The sequence below is a fragment of the Halyomorpha halys genome, unplaced genomic scaffold (genome assembly GCF_000696795.3).
Source record: "Halyomorpha halys isolate HHAL.00 unplaced genomic scaffold, Hhal_1.1 Scaffold52.1, whole genome shotgun sequence".
NCBI lineage: Eukaryota > Metazoa > Arthropoda > Insecta > Hemiptera > Pentatomidae > Halyomorpha > Halyomorpha halys.
In genome coordinates this window covers 645,364-661,426 of record NW_027104988.1, presented here as the reverse complement: position 1 = coordinate 661,426, position 16,063 = coordinate 645,364, and the positions used below count along the sequence as shown (strand labels likewise).

Below are 16,063 nucleotides of genomic sequence, written 5' to 3'. Positions count from 1 at the left end.
AAAAGAATATTTAAAAAGATGGTTGGGACTATAAAAATGCATATTTTTCCATAACAAGGAGAGTAAATGCATCACCATAGCAAAGCATTCTTATTAATAGACCTTTAGCTCAAAAATAAATAGCAAGTTAGAAGGGCTGCCTATATAAACTTTCTTATTAACATTAATTTTCAGTTTAAATGATTTATCTCTTTTATTAATAATTCAAGCAGATAAGAGGTAATGTTCATAAGCAAACTTTTTTATGGAATAGTTATTAAAGAACATTCTGTATTATGAAAATTGTGTATTCTACTTCATTTACTTTCTGAGTCATTGTTCTTAAATTCTTTTCCATCACTTTAAAAAGAGTGGACCATACAGAAACGTATCAAAAACTTTTCTAAAAAAAAAAAAGAAAAATGGAAGCTGTGTTCATCCTTCAACAGTTCTAAGAACCTTCAACTTCTGAACAATTTCTTCAATCTTCAAGTACTCATCATAGGTTAATGGCTTAAAGATATAAATTGCTAAGTCTTTTATCACATTGTTCAGTCAATAGTAGATGGATCATCAGTTAGTACATATTTTTAGATTTCATTTCAGAAGTTTGGTTTTCATAGTACCTTTGATGAGTAAATCATCCTGAAATTTGTAATAAAGCTGAAAAATAAAAATAAAGTCATCCCATTCTCTGTTAGGAATATGTTTAAAATCTTGCTGCTACTGTAGGCACATTAGAAGGTGTTGTTGGAGGATTTTATAAAATTATGTTTTGAATAGACAATAAATTACTTAAAATAATTATTTGTGAATTATGAAAAATAAATTATTTTATAAACAATACATAAAAGATTTTATTTTGTTCATTATTTATTTATCTAATTATTGTGGAAATTTTAATAACAGACTGATTTTGGATAATATTTTTAGTGTCACTCATTTTCTTTTACCTACAAGTAAAATATTGGACTGACACCAGTAAAAGTACATATATAAGCCTACAAACAATCTTTGCTTATATCACTACCGGGCTATTCTCTATTCTCAGATGAAGTTCTCAAACCAGTGCATATTTAATTGACATCAAAAATTCAACTTATACACTTAACAATACACTTAACACAGTATAAAGATTTTTTTCTCAATAAGTTCGACTTCGATAATAATTATGATAATTTTCAAGAATTGTTGATTGAAATATATATCATTGAATCGCCATATAAATTTCTTTTCCTCCTATGGGAATTCCTAGTTATAAGTGTTGAGAAAACTATTAATATCCTTGTATCACCAAATCAATTTCATCAGAAGACAAATATATATATTTCAATGTTAACAGAATTTAAAATAACCAACCAGAGGCCGTAATTAACTGAAGACTATTGGGACAATCATTGAATCACCATATAAATTTCTTTTCCTCCTATGAGAATCCTTAGTTATAGGTGTTGAGAAAACTATTAGTACCCTTGTATCACCAAATCAATTTCATCAGAAGACAAATATATATTTCAATATTGTACTTTATCATTATTTGATTTCTTTTGTAAGTTTAAATTTTTCAATTTACAATTAATGTGTGAAGAGAATTGACATTTTGAGATCTTGTTTCCTGATCTTTAGGATTTTCGTAATTATTTTAACATAAATATTAACAAATAGATATCAATATAAATTGTTATTAATTACAAAATCCTGAAGATGAGGAAACTTCTAAGAGAATAGAAATAATGAAAGATTCTGTTCATACATTAATTATAAATGAATGGAACATGGTCCAGGTGTGGTCAAAAAAACTCAAATAGTAAATGGGTATACTATTTTTATTGAGCCAACGTTTCGCACCACATTGCAGGGCTAAAATTGTTCTTAATGACCTTCTCGACTCTATAATACCTCTGTTCTCACAAGACATAATTTTCATTTAAAAGTACGAGGACGATCTCTTCCTTGTCCTCAATCCTGACAGAATCCCCGAGATCCTATCAGACTTTTACTCCTACCACCCTCATCTTCGGTTTACTGTTGAAGGTGAAATTGACCATTCCCTCCCTTTTCTTGACCTACTTATTATCAGAAATTCTGATGGCTACCTATTCACTGAACCTCTCATCTCGGAGTCCATTTACATAAAATTTTTTTTTACAATGTTTACTTTGAAATTATTTTCGTTATTGTGGCGTGCTAAACTGCCATCCTCACTCCTCCCAATACAGCTCACTCTGACTTTGACTTCCGTCAAAAGTTATGAATTCTGTCTCATCATTTGATTTTATTCTTTTCTTTTTTCATCTCTTAATTTGTACCTTCTTTAATATTTCTTCTCTTATTCTATCTCTTATCTATCTGTTACTACTACCCTTTTCATTTACTGTTTACAACCTTATTTTTCTTATTAAATTTTACTTTTCATTGTATACCCCTGTTATTTTCCACTTATGTTTTTTCTTTTTTGTAACTATGTCAAGTGTTTGTATCTTTTTTAGCCCTGCAACGTGGGACGAAACGTTGGCTCAATAAAAATAGTATGCCCATTTACTATTTGAGTTTTTTTGACCGCACCCGGACCATATTTCATTCATCAATACACACGGTCAATCAATAATCTTCCATTAATTATAAATATTGAACTAAAATCTAGGCACATAAAATAAGTTTTATTTAAATTTCAAAATAAAACCTTAACATTAAAAATATTCTTTAAAATAATCATTGTCAGTTGCTTTAAACCATCCCCCAGCTAGAAACTGATTTTTGTAGATGATATTAGTCCTTCGTTTTCGAGGAGAAAAACTGATCATATCCTGATTTTTTCAACAGATTGCTACAGTATTGCATGGGACTAAATTTCCTTGGCTTTGCCCTTTGTTTTTTTCCCAGAAATACCTCGAATGACAATTTTTATGCTAAAATTTATAAAAAAAACCAGTTTGAAAGGAAAAACCAATTGGTGCCTTACATAATTAAATAAAGACTTAGTTAATAGCAATGATATTGAACGTATGATATAACAAAGTTTTTATATATCAGAGTCAACTAATGATTTAAGAATTAATATCAGCAATGAATCAATATACAAAGACTTCAGCAACAAATTATTAAATATTACTGGATTTATCACTGAATATTTATAATGAAATATGAACACATTACATTGTTTGTAATTAACTAATAGGCTAAATCAAAAGAAATTAAAAATATTAGTTATTAAGAATTGAAAACTTTACTTCAATAGAAAAAAAAAAAAAGATCAATACTGCTTTAAGTAATATCAAATGCACCTGTATCAGTTATTTTAGATCATGAAAATCTTGAGTTCTCAAGTTATATCTTTCCACATTCAGATTCAAAATAGTTGAAATTCATAGTAATCAGGTTTTAAAGCACATGTTTTTAAGAGGTCAACATTAGCAAAGAGGTTACAAAAGTTTAGAATGAAATGAATACCATGTTACCTACCAAATAAACCATCTTGATGAATTGAGCAATCTATTTCTGGCTTTATCTTCTCTGCTTTGTCACTGAAACAGTAGCAGGACATCATCAAGATAATTTTATATAGAATGAAATGCCAGTCAATATTTTTAGCATTGCATACATTATGTTAATTAAACACAGATTTTTCAGACATAGGGATTTAATGTGATTTATAGGTAACATCATTAATTTTTTATTCAATAATAAACCAGTAGACAGAATAGATTATAGAAAGGAAAAATGGTCATTCAGGAATTATAACTAAACCACATGAATACTGGAAATTTCAATAATATACATAATTAATTTATAAACTAAAAAAGAATATTTTTTAATTTTTTATTTGTTTACATATTTACAGCTAATTGTGAAGAGAAATTAGAAAAATAAAATAAAATAATATGGTTTAACTTTATACATGACATATAAAACCATTTTATTATTGTTAAATAAATAACCAATAATCATTTACTAGATTATACATAAATGATTTGAATAAACTAAAATCCTAAATGGTGTACGGTGTACATCTTATTCACAATTCAACAATCCCAGATTTAAAATCGACTACTGCCAAAGTAGTTTATATTTAAGCATACAAAGTGATTGATAATAGCTTTTATTTTAAGTAACTTACACAATTAACACCTTAAAACTACTTGGAGGGTACATTTATAATAGCATTTGGTGAAATATTCAAGATATAGCTTATCAAATATGAGCAAATTTATAAGTCCAATATTAAATTTTGAAAATAAATTCTATTCTATTAGTTTTAGAAAATATAAAGTGGCTTACTATATCTTATTCATTTAAAATAAACAAAGTAAATTGAAAAACAATATATTATTATTAATAATGAAATCATAAAACAAGGCATAAATCCAAGAGTTTACGTGTTCAAGAGGAATGTCTACATTAAACCTATATATCCAAAACTTTGCTTAACAGAATATTAGAAAATAAACTTATTTTAAAAATCTTATCTTCTTGACGAATAATATACATGTAACAATAAATTCTAACAAATGATGACTTAGTTATCAGACCATTTATTGCTTTAAACATATATTAAAAAACCATATTACTATAAATCATTAATTTATGTTACAAAAAAATTAACTATTAGTATTAAAGAAATGTAAAAACAGCAAAGGATTATAGCTGAGCCTCATAGGTTTATAACCTAAAAAGTCTTCAATTTCTCAATCACATTTATGACATACTAATTTTTATTCTGTAATTGTGAATGTAATCCAGTTTAAGTTGAAGAGAGTACAACAAATATTGAAACATAGTGCAAATATTGCAGAAAAAATATAGTAAAAATATAACCCTTATCACAAGCTTGACTAAATTAATAAAAAACTAATTTGACAAATTTACTACACTGCTTTAAAGCATTATATTTTTGTCTGCAATTGCAGCTAGGCAAAACTGTTCTTCTTTTAATAGCATGAGCATTAAGTGATATCGAGTTTAAGTCTAAGACTGTTAGTTTTTGATTATTGAAATTTTGGAGTGAATTATTATTAAGAGTACAGTCACTGAAATATATCAAATTCACTCTCAAAAAATTAGTCAAATTTTTAATACTCGTTTTTATTTTTATAAAGGAGTATATATTAAAACAATAACATCTAAATAAATAATTAAAAACGATAGTTTAAAGTTTAGGCACCAGGAACAAGATTTAATTAAAATAGCACAAATCTGGACATTTAATAAATTTATATTATCAGTTGAAGTAAACACTTCAAAAGAAAAAAATTATAATAATACTTATACTAGGCATATTGACACAGTAAATAAGAATGTCTTGTTCAAAGCAATAGAATCTGGAACCCGGTGTTTTTTTAAAAAAATAAATTAATGATAAATCTACACATAAGGCAAGAAAGTTAATTTAAAAAAAAAAATACCAGCTTTAATTTAAATTGTTTCTGGACATTTATAGAGTCAATCTGATAAGAAAAAAATAATCACTTCGGCTAAAGGGGTAGTGCTAAAATATCAAAGAATAAAATTATTTTTCTCAATGCATGCTCACTTGTTAATACCCAGTGTCTTTTATAATATATGATATAAACGCTATAACTTAAACCAATCAAATGATAATAAATGTGATTAATGAGCATAATAAATTAATCCAGCATTTAAGAATAATCATATCATTCTAAAAAGGAAGTTCAAAATTAATTTAAATTTAAATTATTCACTTACTCGCATTAATAGTTAATGTGATATATAAACAGCACAAAATAGCAGTTAATTCCAAAGGAAATCAATAACTTAATATTAATACAGAGGATTACAAAGTAAGCATCAATGATATATCAGGTTAAACAATCAATAAAATAAACAAAAATATACTAATCCAGAAACATAGAAAATATCAATCAATCCAAAAAATATATCAATAAACACTCATACATAGATATGAAAAAAAAAATTACTGCATGATGAAAATACCCATTTTGAACTCAAATAACATACTTTTAATTTTATTATAACAGTTATTTGGAATTAAAAAATTAAAATAAACACTAATACAAAAAAGATACCCATACAATTAAATAATACAACAATATACAAACACCAACCCTAAAGACAATATTGCTAAGTATATATATATTGGAAATAACAATTTTATAATTTTTTGAATTTTAAGTGTGACCAGGCTGCTATTGAAAAACATTTAATTATGACACATACCATTCCGTATTCCTTAATTTTATTTAGTTGACATGAAAGTCTTAAAATTTTAAATAAAATTAAAATTTAAAATAAAGTCTTTAATTTACAAAAAAGAGAATAAAAATAGAAATTAAATTTATTTTGTCCAAAAATTTGAAGAGCCAATAATACTCTTAACACAGTGTTAATTTACTTTTTTTTGCACAAAAAAATATTTTTTCTTTTATTTCAAATTTGATATGAAATTCATATTCTACCATCTTTATTGGAATCACTAGCATTAAGTTTATATAGTAATGGTGTAATAACAAAAAAGTAGACTAACCATGAGGTCTTGGTAGTAACATTTCCATTAAAATCTATAGGTCACCTGTATGGAAGAAAAGCAATAAATAAATTAATTAATTAATCAAGGAATGAAAAATAATGTTAAAATAAAATTTTCTAAGGAGTTAATGCTTTAAAATTAGGAAAAATTTAAGTTACTCCAGTCATTTGTTTTAAATATCTAAAAAAGTGAATTTATGCTTATTTAATGGAATTAAGATCAGTTTAGATTTACTTAAGCTGTAATTTGACCACAGATATTACTTTGACTGTCCATATCTTCAATTCAAAAGTATTTTTCCCTCTGCATTTTCTGAATTATCCATGACTGTACAAATAATAAAATACCCCAAACATCTGATTAAAAATAATAAAAAAACTTATGAAACTTTTAGAGTTTAGAAATATGGAAGTTTTTTTAGGACTCATGGTATTAAAATTGATGCAGAACTGACATGAAACAGTAGTCCGAAACATAAAAATTGCTGACATTTGTTTTCTATGATTAAAAAACAAATTATGATGAAGACTGTGTATTATATCAATTGAAAAATGTATATGCATTGTTTCCGATTATGTAAAATAATCTAAGCCATAAGGACAGAGAAAGATGTTATGATACAGCTCCTACAAAATAAAATTACTAATGTTTAAATGCCTATGCAAGGAGTAAACCAATACAAATACCTATTCATCATTTAATATATTATATATTACCATGTTAGTTTAAGCTGTTCGAAGGATGATATGAACACCAGAATCAGTAACAACAGGTTCAGACAGTTCTCCAACTTTTAATGAAAAAGCGGCTTGTTCGAAAGGCTTCTGCATAGCACCATGACCAAAGGGACCTAAATCTCCACCACGTTTAGCTGAGCTACAATCAGAATACTTCTGGGCGAGTTCTGCAAATGAAGCTTTTCCTGAAGCAATCTGCTCTCTATAAGCTGCGAATAAAAATCATTGTTTTATTTTTATAATTGATTAATTAAAACAGAAAAAGAAATAATTACCAGCAAAACATTTTGAAAAAGAGTTTTTTTTAAAAAATAAACAATATTAGATTACTAATGTATTCTCATTAATTGATTGTTTGAGAGTGCTTTATATTAATAATAACACTAACTTCAATAATCCAATAAACTCCCAACATTTCATTTTAAAATTAATTATGAGAGATAGTTGACCGTGGATGATAAATGAGGAGAAGATGGTTGGGGGTGCGGTCAATGAAACACAAATAAGTATGATTAACTTATTTGTGTTTCATTGACCGCACCCCCAACCATCTTCTCCTCATTTCATTTTAAAAATTCTGTTTCGGCCCTTGGGCCATTTTCAAGGAGACTGCCTCAATTATTGAATAGTCATAATTAAATTAAAATGTCTTTCTTTTGCAGGCTAATTGCCCTTGTCATATAATAAACCACACAATCTCAATACAAAACTTTAAAAATGAAAGAAAAGGAAACAAATTTTTAAAAGGATAGTTTCTGTATCGAGATTGTGTGGTTTATCATATGACAAGAGCATGCAAAAGAAAGACATTTTAAATGAATTGTGATAACTTAATGATTGAAGTGGTCTCCTTGAAAATGGCTAAGGGCCGAAATGTAGGAAATATTAAAATTAAGTGTTGAGTTAATTGAATCATTGAAGTTAGGAGTTATTAGTAATAACAAATATTATTTAAGCCATAATATGAAATACTAAACAAAAATATTTAAAATGGAATAACTTTCATAAAATTACAATTCATGGAGATACATAAATAAGATATGTTATAACATATCGCTCATCATGTAGCATGATTACTAAATTTCATATACTTTTGTTGTTTGGATGATTAAAAATGATAAATTTACATTATATTAATATTAAATAAACCTAATTTCTATTGATATGACTCAGAAAACTGAAATTTTTCAATCAGAAAATTGAAACCATGGTAAATGGTTTAAATACGCATTTATTCCAAAATAGGGAACTTGAGCTAAAATTTTCTTACATAAAACAAATATTTATATTTTATGCAAAAAATAAAATACTTAAATTCATGAGTAATATACGACCAAATTTGATTTAAATAAATGTTGGAGGTGATTAATTATCACATACAATAGTTCCCATCCTGGGGTATATATCTCTCCATTGTAAGTACACAACTTTAGTTCCTATTTAATAAGAGTGATTTAAATAGGTTATCATTTTTAAAACATCAAATTATAAGTTCTTAGATCCCTTTATGCTTTCTTGAATCCTGTACAATATTTTCACTGCATTGACTGCTTAATCTATGTATATAAGAAAAAGAAAGCATGTACAAATTACTGTATCTGAAAAAAAAAAAGAATGCCTGTGAAACAGAAATTTTTAACAATAGTTCCCCTTCAAATGTAGATGTACAATAAGACTGGGTTTGAAAAAACATGTACTTTAAGTGGTTGAACAATTTCTAAAACCTAAAATAGTGTTTTTCCGAATAACTTGAAAACTATTGGGTTGTAAAATAAGTTCGTAGCATTTTTTACTGGTGATTTCAATAAAAACATCAGATTCTTGTAAATATTTTTATCAATTATATGTATGACCCATTTTGATCTATTACATGTTGCCATCTTTCAGGTAATTTTTTAATTCCATCCTCCCAGAACTTCTCACATTTTTGCGCAATGAACTCCTCTATCTGCGTTTTGCACTCCTCGAGCGAATTAAAATGTGTCCCATTAAGACAGTTTTCAAGGGCCCGAAATAAGTGAAAATCTTTTGGGACAAGGTCCGGTGAATAGGGGGGGATCAAATCCCAGCCAAACTCCAATAATTTCTGCCGGGTCGGCAAAGACAAGTGAGGACTAGCATTATCATGATGGAAAACTATACCTTTGCGATTAAGAGACACTTGCATGAGATATGTTAAGCGTTTCTGCAATATCCTATTTCGTAGAGTGAGGGTTGTCTTTTTGACCAATGCTTGAATTTGGCCATCATCAACAGTTGAAGGACGACCTGAGTGCTCTGGGTCTTTCAAGTCAAAATTTCCAGTTCTGAACCGAGCAAACCACTTATGAATGAAGTAAACCACTTTCTAAGGCATCATCGCCATACACACTGAACATTTTGCTAACTGTCTGTGCAGCAGATTTTTCTTTTCAGAAATTAACAATCATTAAATGAAGAAAATGAATTTTTTTCTCTTCCATTAAGAGCAAGCAAAATACCACTTAAAGATAAGGAATCTCGGATAAAACTGATGCATAAAAGCACCTTAACTAATCCTTTTTTAGAATATGTAAACATTATTGACCAAGTAAAAATTATTACATAAACACAGAGAGGATTAAATTGAAATATTGAAAAATGCTACAAACTTATTTTACAACCCAATATATATCTCTTGTTGATAATGCTATTAAAATAAAAACACTTACTTTTAGTGGCATTACAATTCTGAGCGATCATACTAATATATTATTATTATATGGGCTACAGACCATGTTGGTCTAAGTCCTTGAGCGATGTATTAGGATATTTCCTAATCCATCGTGCGTTTCTTGATGTGGTTTTTTCATAGGGTGGGTTCGCCACTTCCACGCCTATTTTTTGTGAGTGCCACCCATTGGCTAACGGGCTTCACAAACGCCGGGGGAGGTTGTGAGTGAGTTTTGTGTTATTTTATACTTGAAAAAAGCCCGGGTGGGACCAGGACTCAATCTGACAACTTGTAGACTGGCTCGTTGCCTTGCTGCTACCACTATTTTTTACCTAGGCTATACAATAAATGGGCTCAAAAAGTAAATATTGAATTATTTAAGGTGCATATCTCCAAAAGGACAAAATTTTCATTCAGCAATCCGCATACCTACAATCTAACTAACTTAATAGAACATCCTTCAAAATATAATTAATTCTATAAAAAGAGCCTTAATGGAGCTCTTTACATTCAACAGTTCCCAAGATACAGGTTTAAAAAAAAAAAAATTTCTAAATAAGAAAAATCAATATTTTTTTTTTTTTTTTGTATTCTATAACTCCCTTTAAAATTCATCAAAGACAATGACTGAACCATAATGTTGAAAATTATCTTCAAAGATAATGACAAAATATAAACATTCTTATAATTTGGCATTTAATTTCAAAACAGTGCCTGATTAGGGGTTTCATTCACCCTTATTCTGGCCATTTTAGAAGATTGAGGGAAAATATAAAGTGCTTTGAAAACATTATACCAAAGCATAAAAAAATAAATAGTAAAGTACTGCCTAGGGCCTTATCTCAGATATGACTGCGCCATTTTTTTTTTTAGATTTAACACCAAAGTTACTTGCCAATAGAGAATGATCCTTGGAACTTGATATAACTACCAGTCATTTCAAAATTCCTGCATCACTTTTGGTCTGACAAGTCCTAGAGGTACAAATTTCCAAAAACCATAATTTGTTATGGTTTTGACAATTTGTGTACAATGTGGAAAATTGAAAAAAACAAAATATTTGATTTTGAGTCTTTCAAAAGTATTAAAATGCTATTCTCCATTCTAATGCAAGTAAAAATATACTGATAAAAAATTAAATATTTCTAAAGAAATTCAAATCTGTAACAAAAACTATAATATGCATTATATTTACCCTTACTATGAATGTCTGTAGATTAAAACATAATTGCAGGAAAGAAATATTCTCGAGGAAATCTGCTGCTATTAACTAGTAATAATTAAAAAAAAAGATTTTTATTGGAAGAAGATAGTTGACCATATTAAGTAGATCATAGGAAGATAGTATGGTTGGCGATCAATAAAGGCACAAAATTATTTAATATTAACCAACGTTTCGCTCCACTTTGCAGGGCTGATCCTAATTGAAAAAGGTTGAAGACTAAGAAGTAAGTCAGTCTTTAACCTTTTTCAATCAGGATCAGCCTGCAAAGTGGGGCAAAAGGTTGGTTAACATTAAATATTTTTTTTACTATTTTGTATCTTTATTAACCCCCAATCGGACTATCTTCCTACAAAAAAAAAAAAAAAAAAAAAAAAAGATTTTTTACAATACTTACACATGACAAGTTCCATAGCTTCCTCTTTGGACCTGGTAATATTTTCTTCTCTCCATGAGCTCGGCCTACGAGACCCTGAGTGCTTGACCAATAAATGGCTACATTGGACTTGTTCAGGGCCGCCAGTGGCAGCAGCTGGAGGTTCAGCTGGTTTGTCAGGCCTTTCCCATTGGCTTTCTTTGGTGTATACATTTAAGTAGTAATGCTGACCTAAATAAATAAATTACAATTAGAATAGCCAAATAAGTTGCAAAGAAATAATAAATTAGGTCAGTAAAATGTGAGAAAATTATATTCAATTTCTCACACAGAATTATTTAACATTAATATATAAAAATTCTTATATTTAAACAAAAACCACCAGGGATGAATGAGTAGGAGAAGAACTGGAGGTAGCAAAGCTAAAGGCCTTATTTGACAACCAACAGTCACAGTTAGAATAGCTTGGTTGCATTTGTCGAATGAAAGATGAGAGAACCACAGAAAGCAAGGGAAGCTTGACCCACTGGGACGAGGCCATCCCAGAGTATCCTCCCAGTAATTTTTATAATAGATAAGAGAGAAGAAATGCAAAACCCTTCAATTGGATTGAGGCATCTCGAAGCTAAGAATTAATTCATTTATTATATTGTTACAATGAATCCATCTGGTCATAAAGATTTATGATGTTTTTTCAGGGGAATAGAGGTTACTGTTCTGGGGCCCCAAATATACCCTAACTATGAAGAGTGAATTTTTCGTTCCATAGTAGAATAATTGTTGAAAATGACATCAGATATATAAGGAGTAACCAGGGGAGTTTTCTATGCGAAGAAAGAACAGAAAGGACTTAATTAAATATTTCTTTGCCAAATAAATCAACCATCTCCTAGATAATCCAAAGGCCTAGGCACTGGTTGAAGTGCCTGATTTCTAAGATAGTATGGTCAACTACCTGTTTGATACCCTAAAAAGGACTGCTAAGTTTCTTTTAACCACAGTTCTTATTTCGATTAGGCTAACTAAATCTCAGCCAAGAGGAAATTCAGCATGCCGCACCAAGATTTGAGAAAGCTCTAATCAACAAAGGATAGCAGAATAGCATTCTACACATTAGTTTATTTTGTTCCTTCAATTTTTTATAAGCCAATTCATATTTTCACTTTGCTTTTAACACAATTCGAGAGAAAATTACTAACATATTAATGCTTCTGTAAGAGAAAACCTGTTTTTGTACAAAAGAAAAAATTTGATTTAGATTACTTTCAATATAATGTATCCAAAATAAAGTTGATTATTATTCAGGGCATATTTAGTTTTAAATAATAGTTCTTTGTACATCATCTTAGTTCGGAACCAGCAAATTAATTAACTTACAACTTCAGTTATCTGTTCTGTCAGCACTCATTGGATTTATAATTACAGTAATTTATACATTCATATAGACAGCAGTATTTAATTGGAGGAATATATTGCATGATGATTGGTGTTTAAATCTCTCTTTTATATAAAAAACCTTTTAGAGATAACAGTGTAATATTTTATTTTACAAATAAGATGAAATGATAACAATGTGACAACAAGCAATTGAGTTTAACTGATGAGTAATAAAATTAAATCAACAGTTGTATAATTTGTAAAATGTGGGTTGTTCCGCCATTAGGCAGACTGTCGGTATGCCCCTTGTAATTATAGTGTTTACTTTACACGGTCTTTAACATCACAAATTAATACAAAGTGACTAAATCCTGTACTGCAATACATCGAACTGAGCATCCGAAGTTTTATGAACCGTAATGACGAAAAGGCTATTTGTAGATAAATAAGTGGTTAAGTGAGCCGAAACTTGGCAACAAATATTCACTAACCACGGGTAGGAGTGACAGTAGCAACATGGTGAGAAACATTTTCAGAAAAAATGGCTTACATGGGCCATCTGTAAGTTAAAAATTCTTTGTTAATTACATCAACAGAAAAACAACAGCCAACCTACGCATATAGCAATATTAATTGCCCTTTAGACTTATAGGAGTTAGATATATTTTACAAACAAGTGTAAAATATAACTTATCCACCAAGGAAACCATCAAAATGTGTGGAGAAAAGTGAATGGATAAAACAATTAACTTAACTTGGTACCTACTGTTAAATATCGGAGGGGATCTGCAACAATGTAGTGGCTTCATGAAAGCCAATGGAGTAAAGAAACTCAAATTCATTGAGGGAATCATGCACCACATTAAATATACAAAATTCCTGAAAGAATAAGTTAAAACAATAAATACCTTGTGTTAAAAAACTTGCGACTAAACAGAAATTTTCTTCACAAACAATAATAATACAAAACAATATGTATGAAAATCCAAAATGTGGCTGCAAAACATTTACAAATGGTTAGAAATAACACCTCAAGCCCACTAAACACTTGTTATTTAAAAAAAAAAAAAAGTGAACCAAAGATATATTCATATGAAAATAAATTCCCATCTTTCCGAAGAAGAAATTCTAAACTTATTAATTTTAACATAAAACACAACTGGTTCACTATATATATATAGATTTTGTTGCCTCTATAGAATAAGTGACCCAAGCTTGCTTTAGTGAATAAAAAGGTGGGCCTACAGAATATTAATCCGTTTATTTTTTACCTAAAAATATACCTAGTAATTTTTAATATTTTATCTATGTTATTGATAATATTGGATTATTTTTTTATGAAAATTCAAATTTATTCAATGACCTTATAATTCACACATTTGATTTACTCCTATATTACAGCCATAATAATTGGAAAAGAAACATTTTTTTAGGTGTTTCAATATTTTTTACACTTACCACATACCTAATTAAAACCCAGATCACAACTGAACCAATATTCACAATAACTTAAAGATATTTCAATTATCTCTCCATGTATAGGTAAATTACTATAATGGAATTGGAGAACAGATAATATAATACTCATTGGAAAATATACTTTTATATTTTTTAATAAAATTTCAAGAGGGGTTAAAGAATATATCTAATATATTATCATAATTGATGTACAAATGGAATCAATGACATTTCAAAGAGGGATGACAAAAATGTTGATATTAAAACTTATTAGAGAATAAATATTGGCTTTTGATTATGCTTATGGTTTATAGGAATTGCACCACGGAAAGTAAGATGCTGGTAGCAAGATCTTCAGGCATAAGACCATGTGGAAGGCCTATGATTGTGTATGAAGAATAGATAGGAAAGGTAGGGGGAAAAACATTTGTACAAATGAGATTGCTGCCTGAGGTAGATTAACGGTCTTCCATGATCTAGGTATAAGGCAGAAGGGAAATAAGAAAAAATAAATAGCCATAATTCTATTATACAAGAACAAGAACATAGGGAGAGAAGTTATATAAAAGCCTCTAACCAAAAACAATTTTCTCAAACCATGAACTTTTCTTTAAAAAAAAAATTTGAACTTTCATTAAAAAACTTTGTCATGACTGAAATCATCCACGCTTTTTTGCTACTTTTGCAGTCTATTTAACATCAAAGTAGGGATGCCCTATAAATATTAAGGCCTACAATACAGACTGACTTTGAAAGAATAAAATTGAGCTTATGTTAATTTAAAGCAATTCTACAATTACAATTTCTACCCTGTAAAATTGAAAATTACTGAAAAAATTTAGGTTGAAATCTAATTCCCTTCAAAGGAAGACCTTTTATCTCTACTAGAGTACGTTTATTCATGAGGAAAACCTCAGTGAAAACAATATTTATTAATCTGAAAAAAGAATAACAAACCCATTGTTAATAAAAAATAAAGAACCTATAGACAGGCGAAAGGACTAGTGGCCATAAACAAACAATAGTATATTAATTTATTGGTTTTTCGAAATAATATTGAGATTAACGAAATCTATGATACTAAACAGGAATGCCAGCAACTCTACAGATACCCATAAAAAATAAATAAATGTCAAATCTAACCGGTTTCCTAATAAACACAATGAAATATTGATTGCACATGGAGTAACTCAAGGATGCCTCACAAGGGAAAAACAACTGGAATGAAAAATTTTGTTACTGATAAATTGATTATTGTAATTCAACTAAAATATTGTTTTCATAAACGAAAATACATAGATCACACACCCGTAGAACGGCTTAACCGTTTTTCCCACCCAGAAGGCAATTCTTCATCAGCCATTTTGAGATCTTAGCAACGAATACGTGTGTAGTTGTTTGGACCTCGGAAATCTTAATCTCAAGTTTTATGTTCATATTTTATTGGTTATTGTAATTTGAATATTTAAAATATTTTTTAATAAAGGAACACTATTCACTTATAATATTTACTCCTTTATTATTGTTTAAATTTGTGAATTGATGGCGTATAGTTAGTTATATGTCATTTTGATATAACATAATATGCCATTGTAGATTCGATTGGTATTTTTTTAAAAATTATTTGTTAAATCTTATTCATTATTAACTGAATTTTCTAATTATCTATTATACTTGATTTTGATCCATTTCAAGTTTACCGTTGCGAAAGGTTTCA

At 28.6% G+C, this 16,063-nt stretch overlaps 2 protein-coding genes across 4 annotated transcripts in view; both read right to left on the bottom strand.

Annotated features, from left to right (window-relative positions):
- Nucleotides 1-5,761, bottom strand: part of qua (villin like protein quail) — a 130,322-nt gene extending 124,561 nt beyond the window's left edge. For both annotated transcript variants that reach the window (XM_014437515.3, XM_014437525.3), the window contains exons 1-2: nt 5,683-5,761; nt 3,442-3,503 (exon numbers count right to left, since the gene is read on the bottom strand). In XM_014437515.3, coding sequence (XP_014293001.1) covers nt 3,442-3,453 — 12 coding nt within the window. In that variant the 5' untranslated portion in view covers nt 3,454-3,503; nt 5,683-5,761. The remainder of the gene's footprint in view (nt 1-3,441; nt 3,504-5,682) is intronic.
- Nucleotides 3,785-15,743, bottom strand: LOC106691687 (putative peptidyl-prolyl cis-trans isomerase dodo). 2 transcript variants are annotated; one of them, XM_014437541.2, is made up of 5 exons: nt 14,347-14,366; nt 13,655-13,767; nt 11,533-11,742; nt 7,201-7,430; nt 3,785-6,526 (listed from the first exon to the last, which is right to left on the bottom strand). In XM_014437541.2, the coding sequence occupies exons 1-4, from the start codon at nt 14,349-14,351 to the stop codon at nt 7,210-7,212; spliced, it is 549 nt and encodes a 182-aa protein (XP_014293027.1). In that variant the 5' UTR covers nt 14,352-14,366; the 3' UTR covers nt 3,785-6,526; nt 7,201-7,209. The 2 variants fall into 2 exon arrangements, with proteins under 2 accessions (XP_014293027.1, XP_014293033.1); XM_014437547.2 differs by lacking the exons at nt 13,655-13,767; nt 14,347-14,366 and adding an exon at nt 15,655-15,743.
- Between the last annotated feature and the right edge of the window lie 320 nt (nt 15,744-16,063).